General features: G+C 38.4%; 1 protein-coding gene and 1 long non-coding RNA gene across 2 annotated transcripts; one reads left to right on the plus strand and one right to left on the minus strand.

Moving 5' to 3' along the window:
• Positions 1-524: 524 nt before the first annotated feature.
• Positions 525-11,228, minus strand: PSMA1 (proteasome 20S subunit alpha 1). The gene is made up of 10 exons (XM_039344580.1): positions 11,055-11,228; positions 9,179-9,223; positions 7,724-7,825; positions 6,040-6,143; positions 5,405-5,493; positions 4,399-4,469; positions 3,673-3,802; positions 3,417-3,496; positions 2,198-2,302; positions 525-864 (listed from the first exon to the last, which is right to left on the minus strand). Exons 1-10 carry the CDS (start codon positions 11,055-11,057, stop codon positions 808-810), a joined length of 786 nt encoding a protein of 261 aa, XP_039200514.1. The 5' UTR covers positions 11,058-11,228; the 3' UTR covers positions 525-807.
• A 55-nt stretch (positions 11,229-11,283) lies between these two features.
• Positions 11,284-20,258, plus strand: LOC120308482. The gene is made up of 2 exons (XR_005556853.1): positions 11,284-11,527; positions 19,779-20,258. It is a non-coding gene; the product is annotated as an uncharacterized LOC120308482 (long non-coding RNA).
• The last annotated feature ends 1,483 nt before the right edge of the window (positions 20,259-21,741 follow it).

Below are 21,741 nucleotides of genomic sequence, written 5' to 3' on the forward strand. Positions count from 1 at the left end.
ATCTGGCGGAAATGGCAAAGATTTCGGCTTTTTTAAAGGAGCAATCGCAAGAGAAATTTTTTGTTGTATGGGAAAAATGGATAAATTTTATACAACATAAATTGGATATAAAAAAATATCATTTAGCTTTTTTATAACTTGTATATAATTTTTGATATTTTATAGATTGTTTTCTCTTTTTTCCTTTTTTTTCTTTTTCCTATTTCTTTTCTTCTTTCTTTCTTTTTTTTCTTTTTAAGTATTTTTTCTTTTTAATGTTTATGTTATATATATTTTATTATTAACTATTTTATAAGTTGTTAAAATTTGTTTAGGTTTCTTAAAATTTTAACTAAGCCTATATTCAGCTCTGGGAAGCTCGGGGGGGGGGATGGAGGGGGTGGTTTGGGAGGGGTTGGGTGAGGGTTGTTTTGTTTTTTTTTGTTTGTTATTGTTCTTTTTTTGTTATTTGTAAAAACCTTTAAAAATTCTCAATAAAGAAAACCACGAAGTTCAGAAAGCAAAAAAAAAAAAAAAACTCACAATTTTTCATAAAAGAAAATTTATTTCAGAGATGTTTTTACAACATAAAAGCAACATGCTTTTTCATATAAAACAGTATTTCAGTCTTTTCTAGAAAATGACATCATTTCTTAATAGAAGTCAGTTATTTTTTTCTGTCAACATAAGGTGGGGTTTTTTTTTGTAATTCTTTTAAACACTGGTGTTTTATCACTACATTTTGCCTTGAATTTTAATGTTACCACAATACAAATAATGCTCCTCGCATTATTTCCTCTGAAGTAACGCATACATTATGCAGTGCATTTAGTGCTCCATTGGTTCCTCGGGCTTTTCTGCTGTATCTTCAGCAGGCTGAGCAGGCTTAAAAGAGTAAAAGAAATAAAGATAACCATCACTGTGAACCCCCCCCCAACAAAATATTCTATAAATACATAGTCCCCCAATATTCAGTGTTGTAATAAATAGGCTGAGAGATTTCCAATACTTCAATTTTTCTGCTTTAAAAATTCAACAGTGACAAAATTTGGTTTGATATACAGTATTTTTAAATATTTTGTTCCTTTTGTGTATTTCATAAAAATTAGCCCAATCCCCAGAAAAACTGAATATTCACGTTTTCTACACTTGTTAATTGGCTCATACCTTCAGAGTTATTATTTATAAGACATATATACATTTAAAATGCTTATATGTAGGGCACAAATGTGTATAAAATAATCATTTGGTCTGTTAAGCAAAATGTCCAATTTTCTTAATATGCCAATGGAATGTATATATGGAAAGAAATCAAATCTCCCCCTTTTTCTAAAAGTCTGCTTTGGGAATAAGAGAAAGAAAAAATGGGAAATGTGTTTGCATGATACTGGGAAGAATCCTTGAAAGAGCAAGAGAGGAATACACTTTTTTTAAAAAAAATTAAAATCAAAAGCTTATTAGTCAGGTTAAAAAGAAATAAAGGAGGTTTTTTAGTGTCAAATGAGTAAATGCTACAATTATTTTGAGGAGAGCAGGAGACAGAATATCACACTCCAAAGGCATTCTCTTATATCACCAGTCATCTAACCTTGGAGAACAGGCAATTTAGAACAGAGTTCTGCAAACTTTCCCGTTTGGCAGCTGGTGGGGGTGGTTTTGTGGGAGAGGCAGGTGTGCATGCATGCGCATTCGCCCGTTGCTCGCACGAGTGAGGCCGAGAGCACCCATGACACTTGTGTGAGGCCCTGAGCTCTGGTGCAAGGGGGCCACGAGCACCTGCAACACTAGCATGAGTGGGCCCATGAGCACCCATGACCCTCGTGCTAGTGGGGCTGCGAGCGCTCATTTGAGTGGGGCCACAAGCACCCACAACACTCATAGTGACGTGAGCATTCATGTGTGGGGCTGCAAATGCCTGCAATGTTTGCGCAAGTGGGGCCACAAATGCGATGCTTGCATGAACAAGGCTGCAAATGCATGAATGGGGCTGTGCACGCGCATGCACACACATGTATCAGCCAGCCATTTGTGGCCCAGCGGGTAATGGGCCGTGACCATAGGTCAGGGACCCCTGATCTAAAAAAAGTCCTCAGAATGGAAAGTCTCATAATGTGATCCAGCTACTGAGTTACAAGATTGAAAAAAAATACTGAGATAAGCATATATAACAAAGAAAAAAATAGCCTAATGAAACACTTACAAGCTGTGATTTGCCTACCTTTCTCTGTGGTCTTTCTTCCAGACCTTCCAGGAATGGTGCTACATCATCATCATCATAAATTGTAAACTCCATTTCTTTACCAACAATCCCAACAGAAACATTCTGTTAAATGACAATTATATATATATATATTAAAAAAAAAGGGGGGGGAGAAATTCATTATCTTTCCCAAGAAAGTAATACAAAATATATATTATGTTACAATTCAAAAGGGTAAAAAGAATGCATTTTACTGAACTTGCTGAAGCCATAATTGGACTGAATCATACTAATATTTCAATAAATTGAAATGTTCCATGCGTCAGAATTACTTTATATACTCATTTGAAAATATACATTATTTCCCTATCAAAAAAGGATATCTAAGGCCCTATAGACCAGACATGTCAAACACAAGGCCCGGGGGCCGGATGTGGCCCACAAAGTGTTTTCATGTGGCCCACGAAGCCATCCTGGAAACAATGAGGGAACGGCCCCCACTGCCTTGGCCCTGGCCCAGGCCAGCTGGGAGCCAAGGTACAATTTTGTGGTGGCCATCTATGCTGAAACGCATTCAGTCTTAGCTCCACAAGGCCGTCTAGAAACAGTGAGGAACCAGCCCCTGCTGTGTTGGCCCTGCCCTCTGGGTGCAAGCTGGAAGGTGTCATCCTTTGTGAGGAATGAAGAAATGGACCATGCCTTGGCGCTTGCCCGGGTCCCACTCCCTTCTGCCAGAGACATTCAGCTCTGTCCCATTCCTGCCCAGGCCCCCACAGGCACCCTTGACGCAAATGATGTAGAGCTGGCCATGCCCACCCAGTAGGCCACACCCACTCCATCCATGCCCACCCAGTAGGCCGCATACACCCTGGCCACACACACCCGGCCCGAGGGCAACCGCAATGCTGATGCGGCCCTCAATGAAATTGAGTTTGACACCCCTGCTATAGACTCATATAAAAACAATGCTTAAAGCATGTATTTAAAAGTTATATGATTACAAAAATATGTCATTAGGGACAGAGCTATATGTCCTAAAGCCAGAAGTTGATTTCTCAGATTATTTTAATGTTCAAAGTACATCTCTCCATACTCTTATATGTGAATGTTTAATTATAAATTTGGGTTCTGCTTTACAAAAATAAATGTGTCACTCTTCCACAATGTTCATAACTACTATTAGCCGTGTTTCAGATACAGATAGAATTGAGAGAAAAAAAAAAAATCTCAGCCTTGCCTTAATAGTTAGATCTTGTTCAGCAGGAAGTGTCTCTCTCAGAGCACGCAGTCCATGCTTTACTAATTCATTCAGGTTACCTGCAAAATAACTATATTTATGACTAGTTCAGAAAAGCTGTATCTTCTGGACTGAATGGGTTAAACACAGTCAATTTCTTCATCACATTTCTGATAGCCAAGTAACTGTTCAGCGATGAACCAGATAGATAAATAGTTAGATAGCTAGATAGATACTGCAAACATGCTGTACTTACTGTCAGCAAACTCGGTCATATGTCGTTCCAAATAAGTTCGAGCTGATTGGGATCGTGCACCAATGGACATTGCTTTGCAATCAAAATAATTTGCAGAAGGGCAAGTCTGGAAGATATGGGGTCCCATATCCTGACAAATTAAAAGGACATTTTTTTTTAAAAAAAAAGGAGGAATCTATCAGACAGCTTACATACAGTGTTTTGATCTATCATCAAAATAAAAAATATATGCTTTCTGAGCTGTTTTACAGTGTAATTTACAACCCCTGGCTATTAGGGGCATTCAACACATTTCATTCTGAACAGCTTTAAGTGCAACCTTTCCAAAACCTCCCACTTCAAATGCAAAATTAGTTCAACCATTTTTAAAACAGCTCCCTTCACATCTGAAACAACAGTCTCCTTGAAAAAAAAAAAGTTCTACAGAGCTTGATGTTCAAAAACAGTCTGAAATATTACATAGCATTGTCTATACTGGCTTGGGTTGATTGGAACCTAATTCCTAAACATCTGAATAATATACTAAAACTGAAATGTATCTTGCAAGAAGTTCCAAATCCAAGTTTCCTATTCAATGTTTATAATTACTGTACTTACAAATTGTTTTTTGACACAGAATAAGACTCCGAACTCTTTTTGCTGCAGTTCTACTATGTTTACTCTAGGAGTGAAATTCTCCAGGAAAAAAAAATACAATAACATGTCTCCCACAGTTGATGCACTTACATCGTACCCTGCAATAAGAAGTCCCACACCATATGGTCTCCTGCCATAACGCTGCGTTGGTATCTGTGTTTCTTAAACAAGCTGAGGAATACATCTCAAAAAGCTGATTTACACATGCATACTTTTTTTATGAAAACTTTCATATACACTCTTCAAAATTTAAAATATAACCCCCACCTCCATCCCCCAGTCAGGTTTTAAGATATAGGACACAAATGGAAAATAACAGTAGCAGTGATCATTCAAGCAGTATTCCCCTCTTTCTTCTCAGAAAGCTGAAGTTCCATCAGAAAAAGACTAGCATTGGATTTTATTCATAGAATTTAAAATAATCACCAGAGTTAACCTTGCCCCCAGTGTCATCTCCAATTAAACATCAAAAAATAAATCATGGGATTCTGATTAAACAAAATCCAAAATACTCAATAGGAATGTTCAACATCTGTTGTATTAACTATTATGGAAATCTTTGAAATGATAAGAGGCAACATTAAATTATTAAAAGTGATGAAATTTAATTCATCCAAATTATGTAATGTTGAAGTAAAATTTGTGGACGAGTTTGCCTGAATAGATGAATTTGATCTAAAATCCAGAAAATTCTCATTTTACTATTCAACTTTTATTTTTCTATTACATGGCTGTGATTTTCAATCAATTAGTAGATTTTTAACATCAGTGAACAGTCCATATTTCCCTGTATTGCCTCACTTTCCTTAAAAGTAATAGTAATAGCCAGGAGTTTGATCCTGATCCGCTCAAGGTTGACTCAGCCCTCCATCCTTCCAAGGTCGATAAACTGAGAACCCAGATTATTGGGGGCCATATGCTGACATTTGTAAATCACTTAGAGAGCTGTAAAGTACGATGGGGCAGTCTATAAGTCTAAGTGCTATTGCTATTATACAATAAAACTACCTGAATTCTTTGCAGTAAGATGATTATCGAACAATATATTGGCAACTGTGAGAAACCCTCAATAATGATCACACAGAAAAAAGGATACTGCTTCCAATCAGAGACACTAATCGAGATACTGGAAGAGGCCTGTCAAATACAAATCTGGAATCCAAACACTCCTGACGCATGAAATTGCTGCAGGAGTAAAACAGAATTTATTCCATTTGTAATTTCAGCACTTCTTAGATTTATTCAATAGAAAGCTTACTTGTATGGATATTATAATACTATTTGATTATAGAAGAGTTAGGACAGGCAAGGGGAATAAACTCATTTTGGCATGAAATTATTGGATGCTCCTTAGCAAGTATGTTCCATGTGTTTCGTTCTGCTCCTACAGCAGCAATTTCAATCAGGTTCACTCTCAGCCCCTCAGCATTTTCAGTAACTGTGTGGATGGAGCAGTGGAATTAATCTTTCCCACCACTATTCTTATATACAATCCTCACAAATGACTAAGAACAATTTTCATATATATAGTTAAATTCAGCAGAGGTTTATCGGGAGACCTGGTTAGGGTGTGCAGCAACTGCACTAAACAAGGTAAAGAATGGAGAAACATGGATACAGTCTCAGGAACTAAGGGCTTGAATGAGGAATCAGATACAAACCCACTCCATGTATATTTATAAACTTAAAACAAGTCCTCATTCTATCAAATAAATCAAATTCCATATTTACCATAAGAGTCTTGCATCAGCAGTAAGTCCAGCAATGGAAATACCAATATGGTTGTCAACATACAAGATTTTTTTCTGATGAGCTGCCAGTTCAGATTGTGCTCTCTAAACAAAGACAGATATCCAAAGTAACAGTTGTGAATCATACACTGATAATATGACAAATTTAGGGGAGGGGGGAAGAGAAAGTATGCATTATTTCTCACTGTTTGTTAAACTAGAGAGAATAAAATCTGTAGTGACAATAGCAAATGACACCAATCATATAATTTGCAAATCATTGCAGAAATTAACACTTTGTATATAATGTCATTTCAGAAAAACACACAAAATGACATTAATACAGTGGGAAGTTTATTCACTGGATCTAAAGCCCAGTGGATTAAGGTTTGACTGAATTAATAATAGTATTTTGAATAGTTATAGTAAAGACTGTTGAACTCTTGTTATTCCTTATGTAAACATAAGAAGCTTAATGCAATTATTTTATGACGACTTAAATGGCTTCTCATTTACTTCCAAAAACCTGCAAACCATCTCTGTATAATGTAATTTGGAAGGAAATTTGACACTGTCTAGAACATGGGTATCAAACTCGCCATGTCACATGATGTGTTGCGACGCATCGCGACTCTTTTTGCAGTGCCGGCAAAGGGGTGGGCGCGGCTTTGGTATGATGAAACTGGCCCGCAGGCCGGCAGTTTGCCACCCCTGGTCTAGAATGCAATGACACATTCTAGAAAACTTAATTTTCTGCTCCCTAATCAATAAATTTAGTATATTCCTAATAGTGCAAGTATTGTGTCTGTCTTTGCTCAATAAGCTAACACTTGTAACTCCACCCCTAATCTCCTGTCCTACATACCAGGCCTAGTAAGGATGCACCTATTGAGAACCCAAAAATAGCCTCTGCAGTAATATCCCTCCATTGTTTTTCTCTCCAAGAAAAACTATGTGGTCTTTACTGCTGGAAATGGAACCATTATCTATTATTTATAGCACATATAGCCTTACTGTTAATAAAAATTTGTAATGCTCTCTGACTGCATTTACAATCAAATAATATACCTGATGTTTTTGCCACATGATCTTTCACTGGCCCCACAAAATTGCTTGGCGCTTTCCTATCATTTTATTCTAAAAATGTTCTTGTGTGTAGCATTTCATGTTTCCAAACTTTATTTATAATAATTTATGTCCCACTTATCTCCCCACCTGGTACTAGGTAAACAAGAAGTACAATAATTAAAATATGATTGTAATTTCAAGCTGAATACTGTAATTATTTAGAACAGACTTTCTCAGCTCTTACCCCTACAAACCAAAAGTGATTACAACAATTTTTTTTCTTGGCCAACAGGTACATTTTCTAGATTTCAAAAAATCTACAATCTACTTTAAGATTGTAACTATTACCGTAAATGCCAGCGTATAAGACGACTTCCGCGAGCGCTGAAATCGGCGCCAAAGACGGGGGTCGTCTTATACGCCGAGTCATCTTATACGCCGGAAATACTGGTAGTTTCCGGCATATAAGATGACGTTCTAGGAATGCGGCCCGGCTATAAAGATGGGGGTCGTTTTATACGCCAGGTCGCCTAATACGCCAGCATATACGGTATAATGTTTTATGTATCACATATGCTTTTAAAAAAAAACCAAACTTGCTTTCCTCTTGAGTTTACCTTTAAGGCAACTAAAACAGCATGGGATTTTGATTTTAGCCCCACAGTTGCAGATCCTTGTTTGACAGCCTCCATTGCATATTCTATTTGATGAATTCGACCCTAAAAAACAAAAGATAGCCTTATGAACATGCTGATAGTGCAGATGAGATGAGCCTCCTGGAATAATAAGGGAATAATGAATGCCTTTCATTCAGGAACTCACAGCATATATGTACATACGCTTGTGTGTATGTGTGTGGCTTCGTTGTCCTACTTTCATCCACAATAATCCCCTGAGGCAGGCTGGGCAGAGAGAGAGATGCTGGTTCCAAATTACCCAATGAGTCACAACTAATTAACACTTTGTTATTCTTGCTTCTTTCATTGCAATGGTTGCTTCCTTCAAACATTACTTAACATTATCTTTAGTGAATAAAAATATTCCATGATAGTTTTAAGACTAAACATTATGTTTATCACAATTGCATTAAATCAGGACATTTGAGCACAAATTAGTAATAATTTCTGTGCATAGCATGCCCTCTAAATTCCATAGTACGGCAAACATCTTTATCAGACCAATAAAAAATGACACAGTACAGGTAGAGCTTTTGAGTTTTCCAGAACGTATTCAGATGAAAGCAGGGAACAGGGAATAGAATTAATGTTTTGGTTTCTACATCATGCTTAGTCATAATATGGTTTGTTTGGATTTGAATGTTATGTGCGCATTGCCAAGTATGGTTTAATCCAGGGCTCCCCAACCCCTGGTCCACGGACCGGTACCAGGCCATGGCCTTTTAGGAACCAGGCCATGCAAACAAGTGAAGCATCATCTGAGCACGTGCAGGATATAGGTAGCGTGTGAAACATATACCTCACTACTGGTCTGTGGAAAAATTGTTTCCCCCAAAACCGGTCCCTGGCATCAAAAAGGTTGGGGGGTCACTGGTTTAATCAACAAACCATCTTTTTCATAAATCTAGCTCAATCTGACATAATTTTAGTTATAACTTTATAAAAAAGAATGTGAGTATAGCATTCTTACACTTAGATTCCCTCTAAGGCTACAACTATTCTAGGTTGTCAAATTCTAATCTATGCAGATATCCCTTATTGTCCTTGAAATTAGGAAACAGCAGACTATAATGATTATCTTATTATTCATTGACTCAGTTGTCTCATACTCCTGGGCCTAGCATCACACAAGTAACAAGTAGGCTAAGCTGCATTTCCTATAGTATTACCATAGAAAATCCAGTTGAGAAAGGTATTTATGTATAAATCACTCATGCAGGTTGTTACTATAATGAACATATTTCACATATACAAATTTCTTATTACTTTTGCTTTCAAAGTAAGTTTTAAATCTTGCTTTGAAACTAAAAAATTTCAAAGGATTTAAATCCTTTTATTATTCAACTGATGAGAAAAGGAAATATACAAAAAAGAATAGAAAGACAAAAATGATACCTGGGGACTCCATACAGTGACATCATTATCATACTGATTGCGAAACTAAAGTGAACAAAAGAAATTGATTAATATGATTGCCATTAAAATAAGAAAAAATAAAACAAAATCTCATCTGCACTATGAATGATCATTTCTGTAACTGAAAAAAGTTTATGGAAATAGAACTTTGGTATGACATTTAATAACTAATTTTCTTTTCAAGACAGGATTGAGCAAAATTGTAGAGGTGTGCAATATGCAGGTTCAAAGCAGGAAAGATTCTTCAGATTCAATGTGAAAATTCTCATACCTATTGGCAGCACCCTGCAATATCACAAAAAAGCACACCTTCTTTACAATATTACCAATTAATATAGCATGTATGTTAAATCAAATTCAAACAACCTTCCCAATTTGGGGAAATTGCACATCCTTACCAAATAGTATTTTTGGTTTGTTCAATACATGCAAGTATGCCACTCATACTTATTAAACTTTATTAAGAAATTCAGGGGACAAAGCTTGACAAAGAAAAATAAAAGTTGGGTTGAAAAAAGCATCAAGAAGGAAATAGTAAATGAACATTTACAATGTGGACATCTAACCAAGTCACTGTGTTATAAATCAAGGCAAACATGGAAATGTTTGCTAAACTAATATCCAGCAGTTCATTTAAAAAAATATGATTAGAAATAAGCCCACATTTCCAATTTTCATGTGGAGATCTCTAAACCAAAACTGTAATAATCTAACTAGGTAGAAACAGTTTTGCTTTCAGTTTCAATGATGAAACAGGGATCAGAAAGAAAGAAAGAAAGAAAAGAAAAATGTTTTTTTAATTACTATGTCAATATCCTATACCTATTCAGGTTTAGGCAAATGAAATTTACTTCTGATTATTTGTAGGACTGCAAGGCGAGAAATTAAAATGTACTTTAAAGTTATATCCCCTTTTGAAATTGAGAAAAATCCACTCAACAATTGTTTTTAATGCAACAGACTTTATTAAGATGTATCTCTGTAGCATACTATATAGAACGTGTAACTATACTGCTATTAAGATGTATCTCTGTAGCATACTATCTACAACGTGTAACTATACTGCTCTTATATTCGTTGACACGCGTTTATCTGCTGTGCTAGACTGGCTTTTTGTGGCCGATTTTATTTTGTGATATCACAAGGACTCTTCAAGGCATAGGGTGTATAACTAGACATGTAAAACTATAGATCCGGTCATCTCCTTCGCTCCTCTCTGCAACCAAATCCAGCAAAAGGCTGGAAAACAGAAATGTTGATTCATACATGTACGAAGTGGGGCGATCGTGTTAGGAGGTACAACAATAGAGGTATATAGGGAGAAAATTGGGATTGGGAGTCTCTTCCTTTAGCGGGGTCCTGACTTTAAAGAAACGTATACAAGAATAAAGCATACCCTATTTTGCATTGGTTTGAATATAGTGCGAAAGCACAACTATTTACAAAGTCTTTCCCAGTGACTCAAGAGTCTCAATTTATTAAAGATACATTAATGAAACAAAAAAGGAAATGAATGCTTGTTTCAGTAGAAAAGTCTGCTGGGCTGCCCACGAGAAGGGCCGATGAGAACGCAAAAAATGGAGGAGGAGGGGAAGGACTGAACCACACGAAGCAGGAAACTCCAAGCACCGGAGACATGCAGACCACTCCTAGTGAGTATAAGGTTTACAAAATGGGGGGGGGGGGATGGCAATTAAAAACAAGGCAATCTGGGCCGCAAAGTTGCCACCGCCGGCAAGTGCTGAGTCACATCTATCGCCCCGGAGAACGAAAGCGCGGCCTCTCCCTCCCCGGCCTCCGCGCTCGCCCAAACTTCTCCGCACCCCGCCGCCCACCCCGGTGCTTCGCCTCTCACCATGTCGGCAGCGTTCGGACAGCAGCGCCGGCGCTTGACCAGAAAAGATGATAGAAAGCGATGGCGACCTCGGCAAGCGATAGGTTTAGACCGGGATGCTTCCTTCCTTTTCCGCCAAGGCAGAGCAGCCGATTGCCGAGCTTCCCGATCCCAAACACGCTTAAGCCGCCTCCCCCTTCAGAAATCGTAGTTGGGCGTGGCCGAACTTGAATGCACATGCGCGTTGGGTCCTTGAGGAAACGGGCCGAGATGAGAGCTGTGGAAGATTGGAACGGGGAGAGTGGACCGAAGAGGCGTCTCTTCATTCGGTTTATAGCAGGGCGTGGTGGCTGAGGAATTCTAGGAGTTGAAGTCCACAAGTCATAAAAGGGCCAACTTTGAAGACCCCTGGTTTATAGTGTGGTATAGGTTGTAGTATCTCTTATGTAGTACATAAGGGTAGTCATTTCGCCGTGTAGGGAAAGATGAAAGAGGTAAGCGCTGAGGGTGGATTAGTTTGCATTTTATATTTTGTTGTTAATTGCGAAGTCGTGTCTGACCCATCGCGACCCCATGGACAACGTTCTTCCAGGTCTTCCTGCCCTCTACCATCTTCTGGAGTCCATTTAAGTTCACACCTACTGCTTCAGTGACTCCATCCAGCCATCTCATTCTCTGTCGTCCCCTTCTTCTATTGCCCTCAATCTTTCCCAGCATTAGGCCCTTCTCCAGTGAGTCCTTCCTTCTCATTAGGTGGCCAAAGTATTTGAGTTTCAACTTCAGGATCTGGCCTTCTAAAGAGCAGTCGGGGTTGATCTCTTCTAGGACTGACCGGTTTGAACGCCTTGCAGTCCAAGGACTCGCAGGAGTCTTCTCCAGCACCATAGTTCAAAGGCCTCAATTCTTTTGCGCTCAGCCTTTCTTATGGTCCAACTTTCACAGCCATACATTGCAACTGGGAAAACCATGGCCTGGACTATACGCACTTTTGTTGGCAGGGTGATGTCTCTGCTTTTTAGTATGCTGTCTAGATTTGCCATAGCTTTCCTCCCCAGGAGCAAGCGTCTTTTAATTTCTTGGCTGCAGTCCCCATCTGAGGTGATCTTGGAGCCCAGAAAAATAAAATCTGTCACTACCTCCATTTCTTCCCCATCTATTTGCCAGGAATTGAGAGGGCCGGATGCCATGATTTTGGTTTTCTAATGTTGAGTTTCAAGCCAACTTTTGCACTCTCCTTCTTCACCCGCATCAAGAGGCTCTTTAGTTCCTCTTCACTTTCTGCCATTAGAGTGGTATCATCTGCATATCTTAGGTTGTTGATATTTCTCCCGGCAATCTTAATTCCAACTTTTGATTCATCTAGCCCTGCCTTTCTCATGATGTGCTCTGCATATAAGTTAAATAGGCAGGGCGACAGTATACAGCCTTGCCGGACTCCTTTTCCAATTTTGAACCAATCAGTGGTTCCGTGTCCAGTTCTCACTGTTGCTTCTTGACCCGCATATAAGTTTCTCAAGAGACAGATGAGATGGTCTGGTACTCCCATCTCTTTAAGAACTTGCCACAATTTGTTGTGATCCACACAATCAAAGGCTTTTGCATAGTCAATGAAGCAGAAGTAGATGTTTTTCTGGAACTCCCTAGCTTTCTCCATGATCCAGCGTATGTTGGCAATTTGATCTCTAGTTCCTCTGCCTCTTCGAAATCCTGCCTGTACTTCTGGTAGTTCTCGATCCACATACTGCTGGAGTCTAGCTTGTAGGATTTTAAGCATAACTTCACTAGCGTGTGAAATATAAAACTATCATTTTATATTACAAGGTGTAAAAAACCCCCACTAAAATCGTACGTAGTTCAAGTTATGAAAAAGTTGATGATTTCTCACACTTGGACTTGTTACATGACTTACAGTTACTGTTTTTTGCCTCGGATTGACTTCTGATGAAATTTATCCCATTGTTGTTTTGCATTATCTTTTTGGCCAGTTCCCTTTCATCTGTTGTTGCAGAACTGCTTGCTAATGCTTAAGTGCAGACTTCTAATAGGTCTAATTCTTTTCTCTCTCCGAACATATCTGTACTGAGCCCTTGAGCTACTCCTTTGTGTGTTTGTGTGTATTTCTCAATCTCTGTAGTTTTAAGATGTGTGGACTTCAACTCCCAGAATTCCCCAGCAATTCTGAGAGTTGAAATCCACACATCTTAAAGTTGCTAACGTTGAAAAAAAAAATGTAAGGTATTCAGTCTGGGCAGCAGGCTGGCATACCCTCCCCCTGAAAATTTTTCCTGATACTGCTCTCTCTGGGTGGGGATTACTGAGCATGAATACTTTTTGCCTGTATGTATCTCTCCGAAGTTAAATGATTTTTATACAACATTAAAGTATTGCAGTACACATCCATGCAGGCAGAACAGACAGTTGCAAAATTCTTTAAAGCAAACTTTATAATGGCACTACAACAGGGCAATGCTTTACAATTGCCTGGCATATAGACTGTTGCTGATTTGAAACCTTGCACTTTTTAAATTACTATTTTCCATTCCTTGAAACTACCTCCTTTCCCATTCTTTAAAACATAAATGCAAAAATGCATTCTTCCATCACTTCTTCAGAGACATACACACATATATATCTATATGTAAAGTAGTTAATAGTTATTTCCCTCTAGGAGCAAAAAAAAACCTTCACTTTGGCACAGAAGCAGGTTGGATAACTTTGGACCAAAATTCTTTCAAAGCCTAGAGGCATAGCCTGAGACCTCAGAAAACATCTATCAGTTGCACCGGATCACATATAGTAGATTAGAGTTCCTAATCTTAATAGCCTTCATGTTGCAGTGGATTGATTTTTATTTTTATTTTTTTTGCCTAGTTTGTACTGGCAACCGTCCATTGTCTTGGCTTGTTGGAAGTTAGCTGTGAAGGGTGCAAATGATGATCATGTGACCACAGGACATTGTCATGGTTGTAAATGGTTGCAGCTGCAAAGACATCTTGGTCATGTAACTGCAGAGACGCTGCAATTATTGTTAGTGGGGGGGGACCCTCATAAAGTTACTTTTTTCATTGAACTTCCAGTAAGTTCAAATGGGGAGGGCAATTGACAAGTCAGGGCTACCTGTACACAGTGGTGGGATTCAGCAGGTTCACACCACTTCGGCAGAACTGGTAGCTAATTTTTTTGTTGCCCAGGCCCAGAATGGACTTCTGGAACCGGCATCCACACAGAGAACCGGTTGTTCACATATCTGAATCCCACCACTGCCTGTACATACAAGTCCTCATTTAATGATTACTTGTTCAGCACTTGAAGTTGCAGTCGTCTGAATGATGGTACTTATGACCAATCCTTGAAGTTCTGGATGTTGCAACACCCTGTGGCCATGTGATTTCAGTCTAGGAACTGTTGAGCAGCCCAGATTTCTGACGGTTGCAGCATCCCCTGGTCACATAATTATGATTTGTGACCTTCTTTGCTGACTTCCCACAAACAAAATCAGTGGGGAAGCCTGCAAGTTGAAACTTGCAATCAGGTGAAGTCAGTGCAAGGATTCAAATATGTGAACAACCGGTTCTCTGTGTGGATGCCACTTCCGAAAGTCCATTCTGGCCCTGGGCAACAAAAAATTAGCTACTAGTTCTGCCAAAGTGGTGCAAACTGGCTGAATCCCCTCCACTGGGTAAAGTCCTCGCTTAACAAATCCATGGTGCTTTGCTTAACAGTAGTAACTGAAGACTGGTCTAAAACAATGTGGTATGGTCACGTGATATCATGCTTTATGCCAATATCACTTAATGATGGAATTTCTGATCCTAATTACCAATATTAAGTGAGAAATAGTTCTGTTTGTTTTATTAATTTCTGCTGGCTTTCAAAACAGCAATATACTACATGCCAGGCAAGTACTGTAATCACCACGCTATGCTGAGCTTAGATATTAGAAACTGTGACTTCAACTTCTTTCTGGTAAAAAAAAACAATATGCCACCTGTTATTTTTATATTAAATTGTGGAAGGACTTTTGTTTTTCTGCATCTCACTCTGGGATGCAGACATAAAGTAAGATTGCCTTATCTCCAAAGCACACTAGACCAGATTGGGTGGATTCTGCATATTCCTATTCCATATCAGCTTCTAGAATTCCCACATCTTTAACAATATTCTTCCTTATCTTTTCCCACAAGCCATTTAACCTAATTGCTCAGAGCTATTTCCCTAAACAGTGGAAAGAGGAATTTTTGTGAAGGAAATGATTTTGTTGCACTCTTTACTGCCAGCAAAAATAAGAGATTGAAACAGAGATTTGACTTTAACAAAAAGTAGCTCGGAATTATCTTGAAAAACTAGGATTGCTATTTTCTTCTTGTTATTCCATATTTTCTACTACAAGGGATAACTGCCTTTATTTTTATTTAAGCTACTATTTTCATGATGCCTTTATTTAGGCTATATGCTCTTTCAGTCTTGTTCAGCAAATATTTTCTTTTATATCTTGTTTGCAAGTCCGTGTTTATCCAACCATTTTCCTTTAGTTGTCAAGCAACAAACACCCAAGCTATGTTCTTTGTACCAACACCAGCCCAAGGAAGAACAGCAGATGGCCTAGCTGCTAAAACAAAGGGTTGCTTTCATTCTTAATTTTGTTTCCTGTGCTCTTTTCATTAAGGAACTCTGTAATGGAATACCTGACCTTTACAAAGATCAAAATGTAAATATTGTTCTTTACATGTTGGTCTTGAATGTTTGACTTTTAAAATGGTTGCTAAAGCCCTGCTCTGCTTAAAAACATATTCTTGTTACCAAGATGTGTCTATTCTTTTCATCCTCTCCTTCTTCCAACTTTTAAATATTTTCTTTTATTCATTACAGCATAGAGAAAGGAAACCTCTACCAATTAGCTTTTTGTGAACACATAATTCTATTCCTGGTTCAAACTAGGGATATGCATGTACCAAACTGTTTAAAGCCTACTGTGCACAATATACCTATTTCTGGTGTTTTCTTCTGGGCACAACACAAAACACCAATTATTCTGGACAGATATGAGTGAGGACAGAATATTACGGAGGCAGGTGGACCTATGGGATATGTCATCCCAGCATCTAGGGAAGGGCAAGAAGGAGCAACAGTTTTTTGTTGCTTAACCCATCCAGAATTGCTTTTGCACCATCCAAATCAAATAAAATGTTCTGCGATTGCCTGAAAAGTTTAGCAGAATTGCTGGACCCTACTTAACTTTTCTGGATTCAATTTTTTTCCCCTTTTCATGCATATTTGTGTATTTCACTTAATGGCCACAGCAATAAAGCTTATAACATCAAGTGCACTCACTTAGCAATGGAAGCTTCGGTTGCAATTGTGGTTCTAAGCCAGCGGTTCTCAACCTATGGGTCGCGACCCCATTTGGGGTCGAATGACCATTTTACGGGGGTCGCCAAACAACGCGATCTGCCATTTTTCCCCCTCGGGGCGCCGCCGCGCATGGGGGCAACGCCGCACATGCACGGCACGTCCGTGTGACCGGGGGTCGCCGTATAAAAAGGTTGAGAACCGCTGTTCTAAGCTGAGGATCACCTGTATTCCAAATAGTCCTGTCATTCTAGAACAGGGGTCTTCAAACTTGGCCCTTTTATGACTTGTGGACTTCAGCTCCCAAAATTCCTTAGCCAGCATGCCTGGCTGAGGAATTCTGGGAGTTGAACTCCACAAGTCATAAAAGGGCCAAGTTTGAAGACCCCTGTTCTAGAATACTATGAATGAGGGGACAGTCATATTATTCTGACAGAGAAAAATCACTTTAAAAATCATTTCTAAATTGCTGTCTGGTTTTATGAATTAAATTATTGAAATAGATTAAAAGTATATTATAATAGTTTATTCATTAGAAAAATAAATTACGCTCTGCACAATTGTAGGGAATGAAAGGACGAGCCCTGAACAACTCATGGCACTTTTATTGGAATTTATTGATGATAAACAATCACGGAGCTATAAATCATTTCATACAAAACTAAATCACCCTTTTATGACTAGAAAAGTACACTTTTTAAAAATTTACCCTTCAGCTATTATGTAACCCATCTGTACTACTTTTAGAACTATATTGAAACTGATTTGGATTATTATTTTGACTAACAATCTGATCTCCATTGTGTTTATGTGTAAATTCTGAAAGCCACCTGGAGTTCTCCTAGTTTTGTGGGATAGATTAATCCCATAATAAATCACAAATGTAGTTACTGTAGTTTCATAATGTAACAAAGAATCAAACAAGTCTAAGATCTGGACAGCATGGTTTCCCTTGAGTGTTCAGGAAGCTATACAAAAATAATCTTTGTTTCAGAAATAGAGAATCTGTCTAAATGAGAACAATAAGTCTTACAGAAAAAGGAAAAGGTGATAAGAATTGCAAACCCCTCCCAAACCTGAGGAATGTACTGTATAATGCATACATACATACATACATGGAATCAGTTGAGTCATTAGATGGCAAAGGAAGGGATGCTTAAATATAATGACTCAAGAGAAACTGCCTATTTTATGTATCCCTTTATTGTAAAAGATGTAAGGCAGATATTTGACTTTCTCACAGACTTTAGGGCATCTTTAGAGTCTTCACAGTAATTAAATAATTTGATTCTGATGGCTGTACCTGAGAACCCTTAACTCAGATGTGAAATTATTGCCCTCTTAGCAGGCTCAGTCAAAATGTGACACCATCTTTGAACCACAGGATTATGAACTTGACTAGGGATTATTCACTGGTTAAAAACAGATATAAACTGTCAACTTTCAATTTAAAGGGTCTCTTTAAAATGGTCAGCCAAATGACAAGTATGCTTCTGTTTAAGTAAGTGTAAAGTGATGCATACGAGAGCATCAAATTCTAACTTCCTGCATGGCATGTAAATAAAGCTATTTTTGCTGCTGCAGAATCTCTGTAGCTCAGGAAAGGCAATGATCTTTGCTCTTTATTCTCACTGCTTTGGTTTTCAGAGTTGCTTTTAACCCCTTGGGAAGTCCCAGGAAATGTGTGCCATGCGAGCACACCCTTCTTTTTTTTTTTTTTTTTGTAATTTTTTTTTATTTTCAATTTTACATTACATCATAAAAAATACTTCAGATAAAGAGTAAAATAAATTTATGCACATAACTTTCGGTATTGCTCACCCATTTCCCCCCAAACTGCATCCACCCTCTAACCTCTTCTCTCACTTCCCTCTTTCCCTCTTCTTCCTCACTCTCCCCCTCTCCTCCTCCTCAACCTTCCTACTTACATCTCCCCTTCCTCCTATCTTCTCATTCCGGATGCAGTCCAGGAGAAATGCCCGAGCAATTCCTTTCTCCAAAATAAAACATAACATATACAATGAAACTATTTCTATTTATCTGAGCTATTTAACCTTCAACCCATCCCCCCACCCCTCTCCCCACCCCGACTTCCCAGAGCCAAGTACAGGGTTATACAAACATATTAAACATAATCTATTTAAGTTTACTAATTATACAATAACCAAAATCATACTAACCCTTAACTCTCTTCAAACTTTAACATCATAATTTTATAAACAAATCTATTATTCATAAAATAAATGAAACTTTGTAGTTCCATATTTCTTCTGAACATATTCTATCCATCTTCTCCGCAAGCACACCCTTCTTGTATCAGTTCTTGGTTGATAAGACTACCTGTCCTATTTGCAATGCCTTATAAGGAAATAAAGAGGCCAAAGAGTATAAACTTAGCGTCATTACCATAAAAAAAAAACCATAACTCAAATCAGATAATAAATAGGGAAAAAACAGGTACTCGTGTTCAAATATCTGGGAGTGGCCTTCCATGCTTAGGGGGTTGGAAAGCCTGTCAGAAATATATTATTCAAAAGAGCCTTAAAGTTGTCAACAAAGAATCATTCTATTCCATTCCATCAAGAGGTTCTTCTACTTCAAAGGAAAGAAAGAAACGGCAGCAACTCACTCAACCTTTATACAGAGCCCAGGTAGCACTTTATTTTTAAAAAAATGCAGTCAACTTTATACAAACAAAAATTTTAAGGTCCATACTTGCGGCCCCAAGGGACATCTCTAGTGACCTCAGTCTTGAAATGGGAGTGAACAAATTAGTACCAAGAGTATGACATTTAGTCTTGATAAATTGGATTAAGATTAGAGCCTTTCCTAATGGCCTGGTTATGCTAATATTTTTGGATAAGCACCCATCACCATGATTATCACAGTAGACCAGAAACTGGGGGGCTATGAGCTGACCACAGATTCACTCTTAGCTTTTGACCTTAACCAGGCAAAAAAGACAAAACATTGAGGATCATACTTTAGCTAGTACCTTTTCCCAAAATATCAGAACCCTATTAGTAAAAGGCTTCTGACAACCTGCAAATTATCTAAATATGCTGACCTTTCCCAAGTTGAGGAAGGATTTCTTCAGAGCCAAACAATGAGTATCGTAGCGAATAGAATAGAATAGCATAGAATAGAATAGAATAGAATAGAATAACAGAATTGGAAGGGACCTTGGAGGTCTTCTGGTCCAACCCCCTGCTCAGGCAGGAAACAAATGGTTGTTCAATCTCTTCTTTAAAACTTGCAGTGTTGGAGCATTCACAACTTCTGGAGGCAGGTTGTTCCACTGATTAATTGTTCCAACTGTCAGGAAATTTCTCCTTAGTTCTAGGTTGCTTCTCTCCTTGATTAGTTTCCAACTATTGCTTCTTGTCCTGCCTTCAGGTGCTTTGGAGAATAGCTTGACTTCCTCTTCTTTGTGCCAATCCCTGAGATATTGGAACACTGCTATCAACTTTGGAACTATTACAAGGCCGATGTCAACGCTGTGACAATGGATGTCGTTGCTCTGACAACTGAGGATCAGCAGCCATTTTTACTTTTACTTCTAACGTGTCTTTTCTATTCTTTTAGAGTTCAGATGTAGAAGGGGGTATGGGGTAAATGCTTGAGGGTTTAGCTAGCCATAATGATGTAGAAGTGTGGGAACTCAAGGACATGGTCTGATAAGGAATTGGTGGGCTGAGAAGCTGGTGAGAAAAGCCCGCAGCTTGTGTTAATTGGGGAATGCGATTTATGACAGCGTGTGTGGGGTGAAAATTGCAACTAGTTACTTTGTATCTAGGAGGAGGGAATCTCAGTTTTGGGTTCAACTATGTAAGTGCCGATATTTTGTTTCCTAATAAAATGTTCTTTAAGGAAGAATTCTTGCCTTGAAGTTCTTTAAACGGTTTCATCTATCGGAACCATGACAGCCAATTTACCAAAACCCCATTAATAGAATGTACCTGTCTTTGTGATTCTGAAGACATAGAAACTATCCAATATGTGCTGTTCCACTATAATTGTTATATCGCTCTGTGTAGGGGTAATGTGTTCTCCCAGGAAGGACTGAAGGATACCATGTCAATTTCTACTATGTTAATACCCACACAATAGCCAAATTCTCTGTGGCTTCAGTGAAAATGCAGGGACTGTTAATGCAAATGTGATAAATGTTCCAGCCATAACTATTTTTATTAATTTTACAATTTTATTAACATTGATGACGATGATGATATCCATTCAATCATGTCCGACTCTTGGCGATTCTATGGGCCAGGTGTCTCCACATTTTCTGATTTTGCACTACTTCTTTGAGTTTTTCTGTCTTCTGGCTGATATTAGCTATGATGGTTTATTAATATTAATTTAATTTTATCTGTTTTAGTAATTCTATACTGGTAAAACTCTTCTGTCTATAACCTTTAACTTGGTGAAACAATGCATCACAGGGCAAAACCTCTGCAACAAAGGTATCTCAAATGAGTTAACTTGCAGAATGTATCTAAAATCCTGGGCCCATGACTCCTGCGGAACTGAAATTTTGGCAAATCTTATAAAACATTTTATGACATAAAATGATCATAAAGCATTTTGTGATAAAATGTCATAAAACATTTCCTGTGGTCAACTCCTGAAGTTTTACTGTGCTATACGGTTCAACATAGGTTACTATCAAGACAGCTACATCTCCAAACTATTAAAACTCCTATTTCTATTTTTTTTAAAACTGGATGAACAATCCATTATAGCAGTGGTTCTCAACCTATGGGTCAGGACCCCATTTGGGGTTGAATGACCATTTCACGGGGGTCACCAAACCATGCTGTCCGCCATTTTTTTCCCTTTTCCCTAGCTGTCCTACTCCCTCTTATTGGTGGCCACACCCACCTGGGGGTCACCACAACATGGGGAACTGTATCATGGGGTCACGGCATTAGAAAGGTTGAGAATCACTGCATTATAGGGCAACAATTTTTAAACTAAAATGTATCCCAAATAGGTTAACTTGGGGGTCCTCAACCTCTGGTCCGTGGACCGGTACCAGTCCGTGGCATGCCAGCAACTGGTCCGCACAAGCAAAGCCCCACCTGTGGGATGCAGGCAGCATACAAAACCACGCACTCTCCAGTCCACAGAAAAACCTTTCTCCACGGAACTGGTCCCTGGTGCCCAAAAGGTTGGGGACCTTTGGGTTAACTGACAGAATGCATCCAAACTCTGGAACCTATAATTTTTGTGGAATTGAAATTTGGCAAATTTTATAAAACATTTTAAAATCATCATAAAACATTTTATGACATAATACAGGATGTCATAAAATGTTTCCTATCCTGCTACTTGATTATGCTATACAATTCAGCAT

This window comes from Crotalus tigris, unplaced genomic scaffold (assembly GCF_016545835.1).
Source record: "Crotalus tigris isolate CLP2741 ecotype Arizona unplaced genomic scaffold, ASM1654583v1 scf7180000017933.3771270, whole genome shotgun sequence".
Lineage (NCBI taxonomy): Eukaryota > Metazoa > Chordata > Lepidosauria > Squamata > Viperidae > Crotalus > Crotalus tigris.

Coding starts and splice junctions, on each gene's coding strand:
- PSMA1 (XM_039344580.1), bottom strand. Junction 7,826..9,178: donor TCACTGTATGGAGTCCCCAG/GTATCATTTTTG, acceptor TTTGTTTTTTAG/GGTCGAATTCATCAAATAGA. Junction 4,470..5,404: donor AGTGTCTCTGATTGGAAGCA/GTATCCTTTTTT, acceptor AGCTTGTTTAAG/AAACACAGATACCAACGCAG.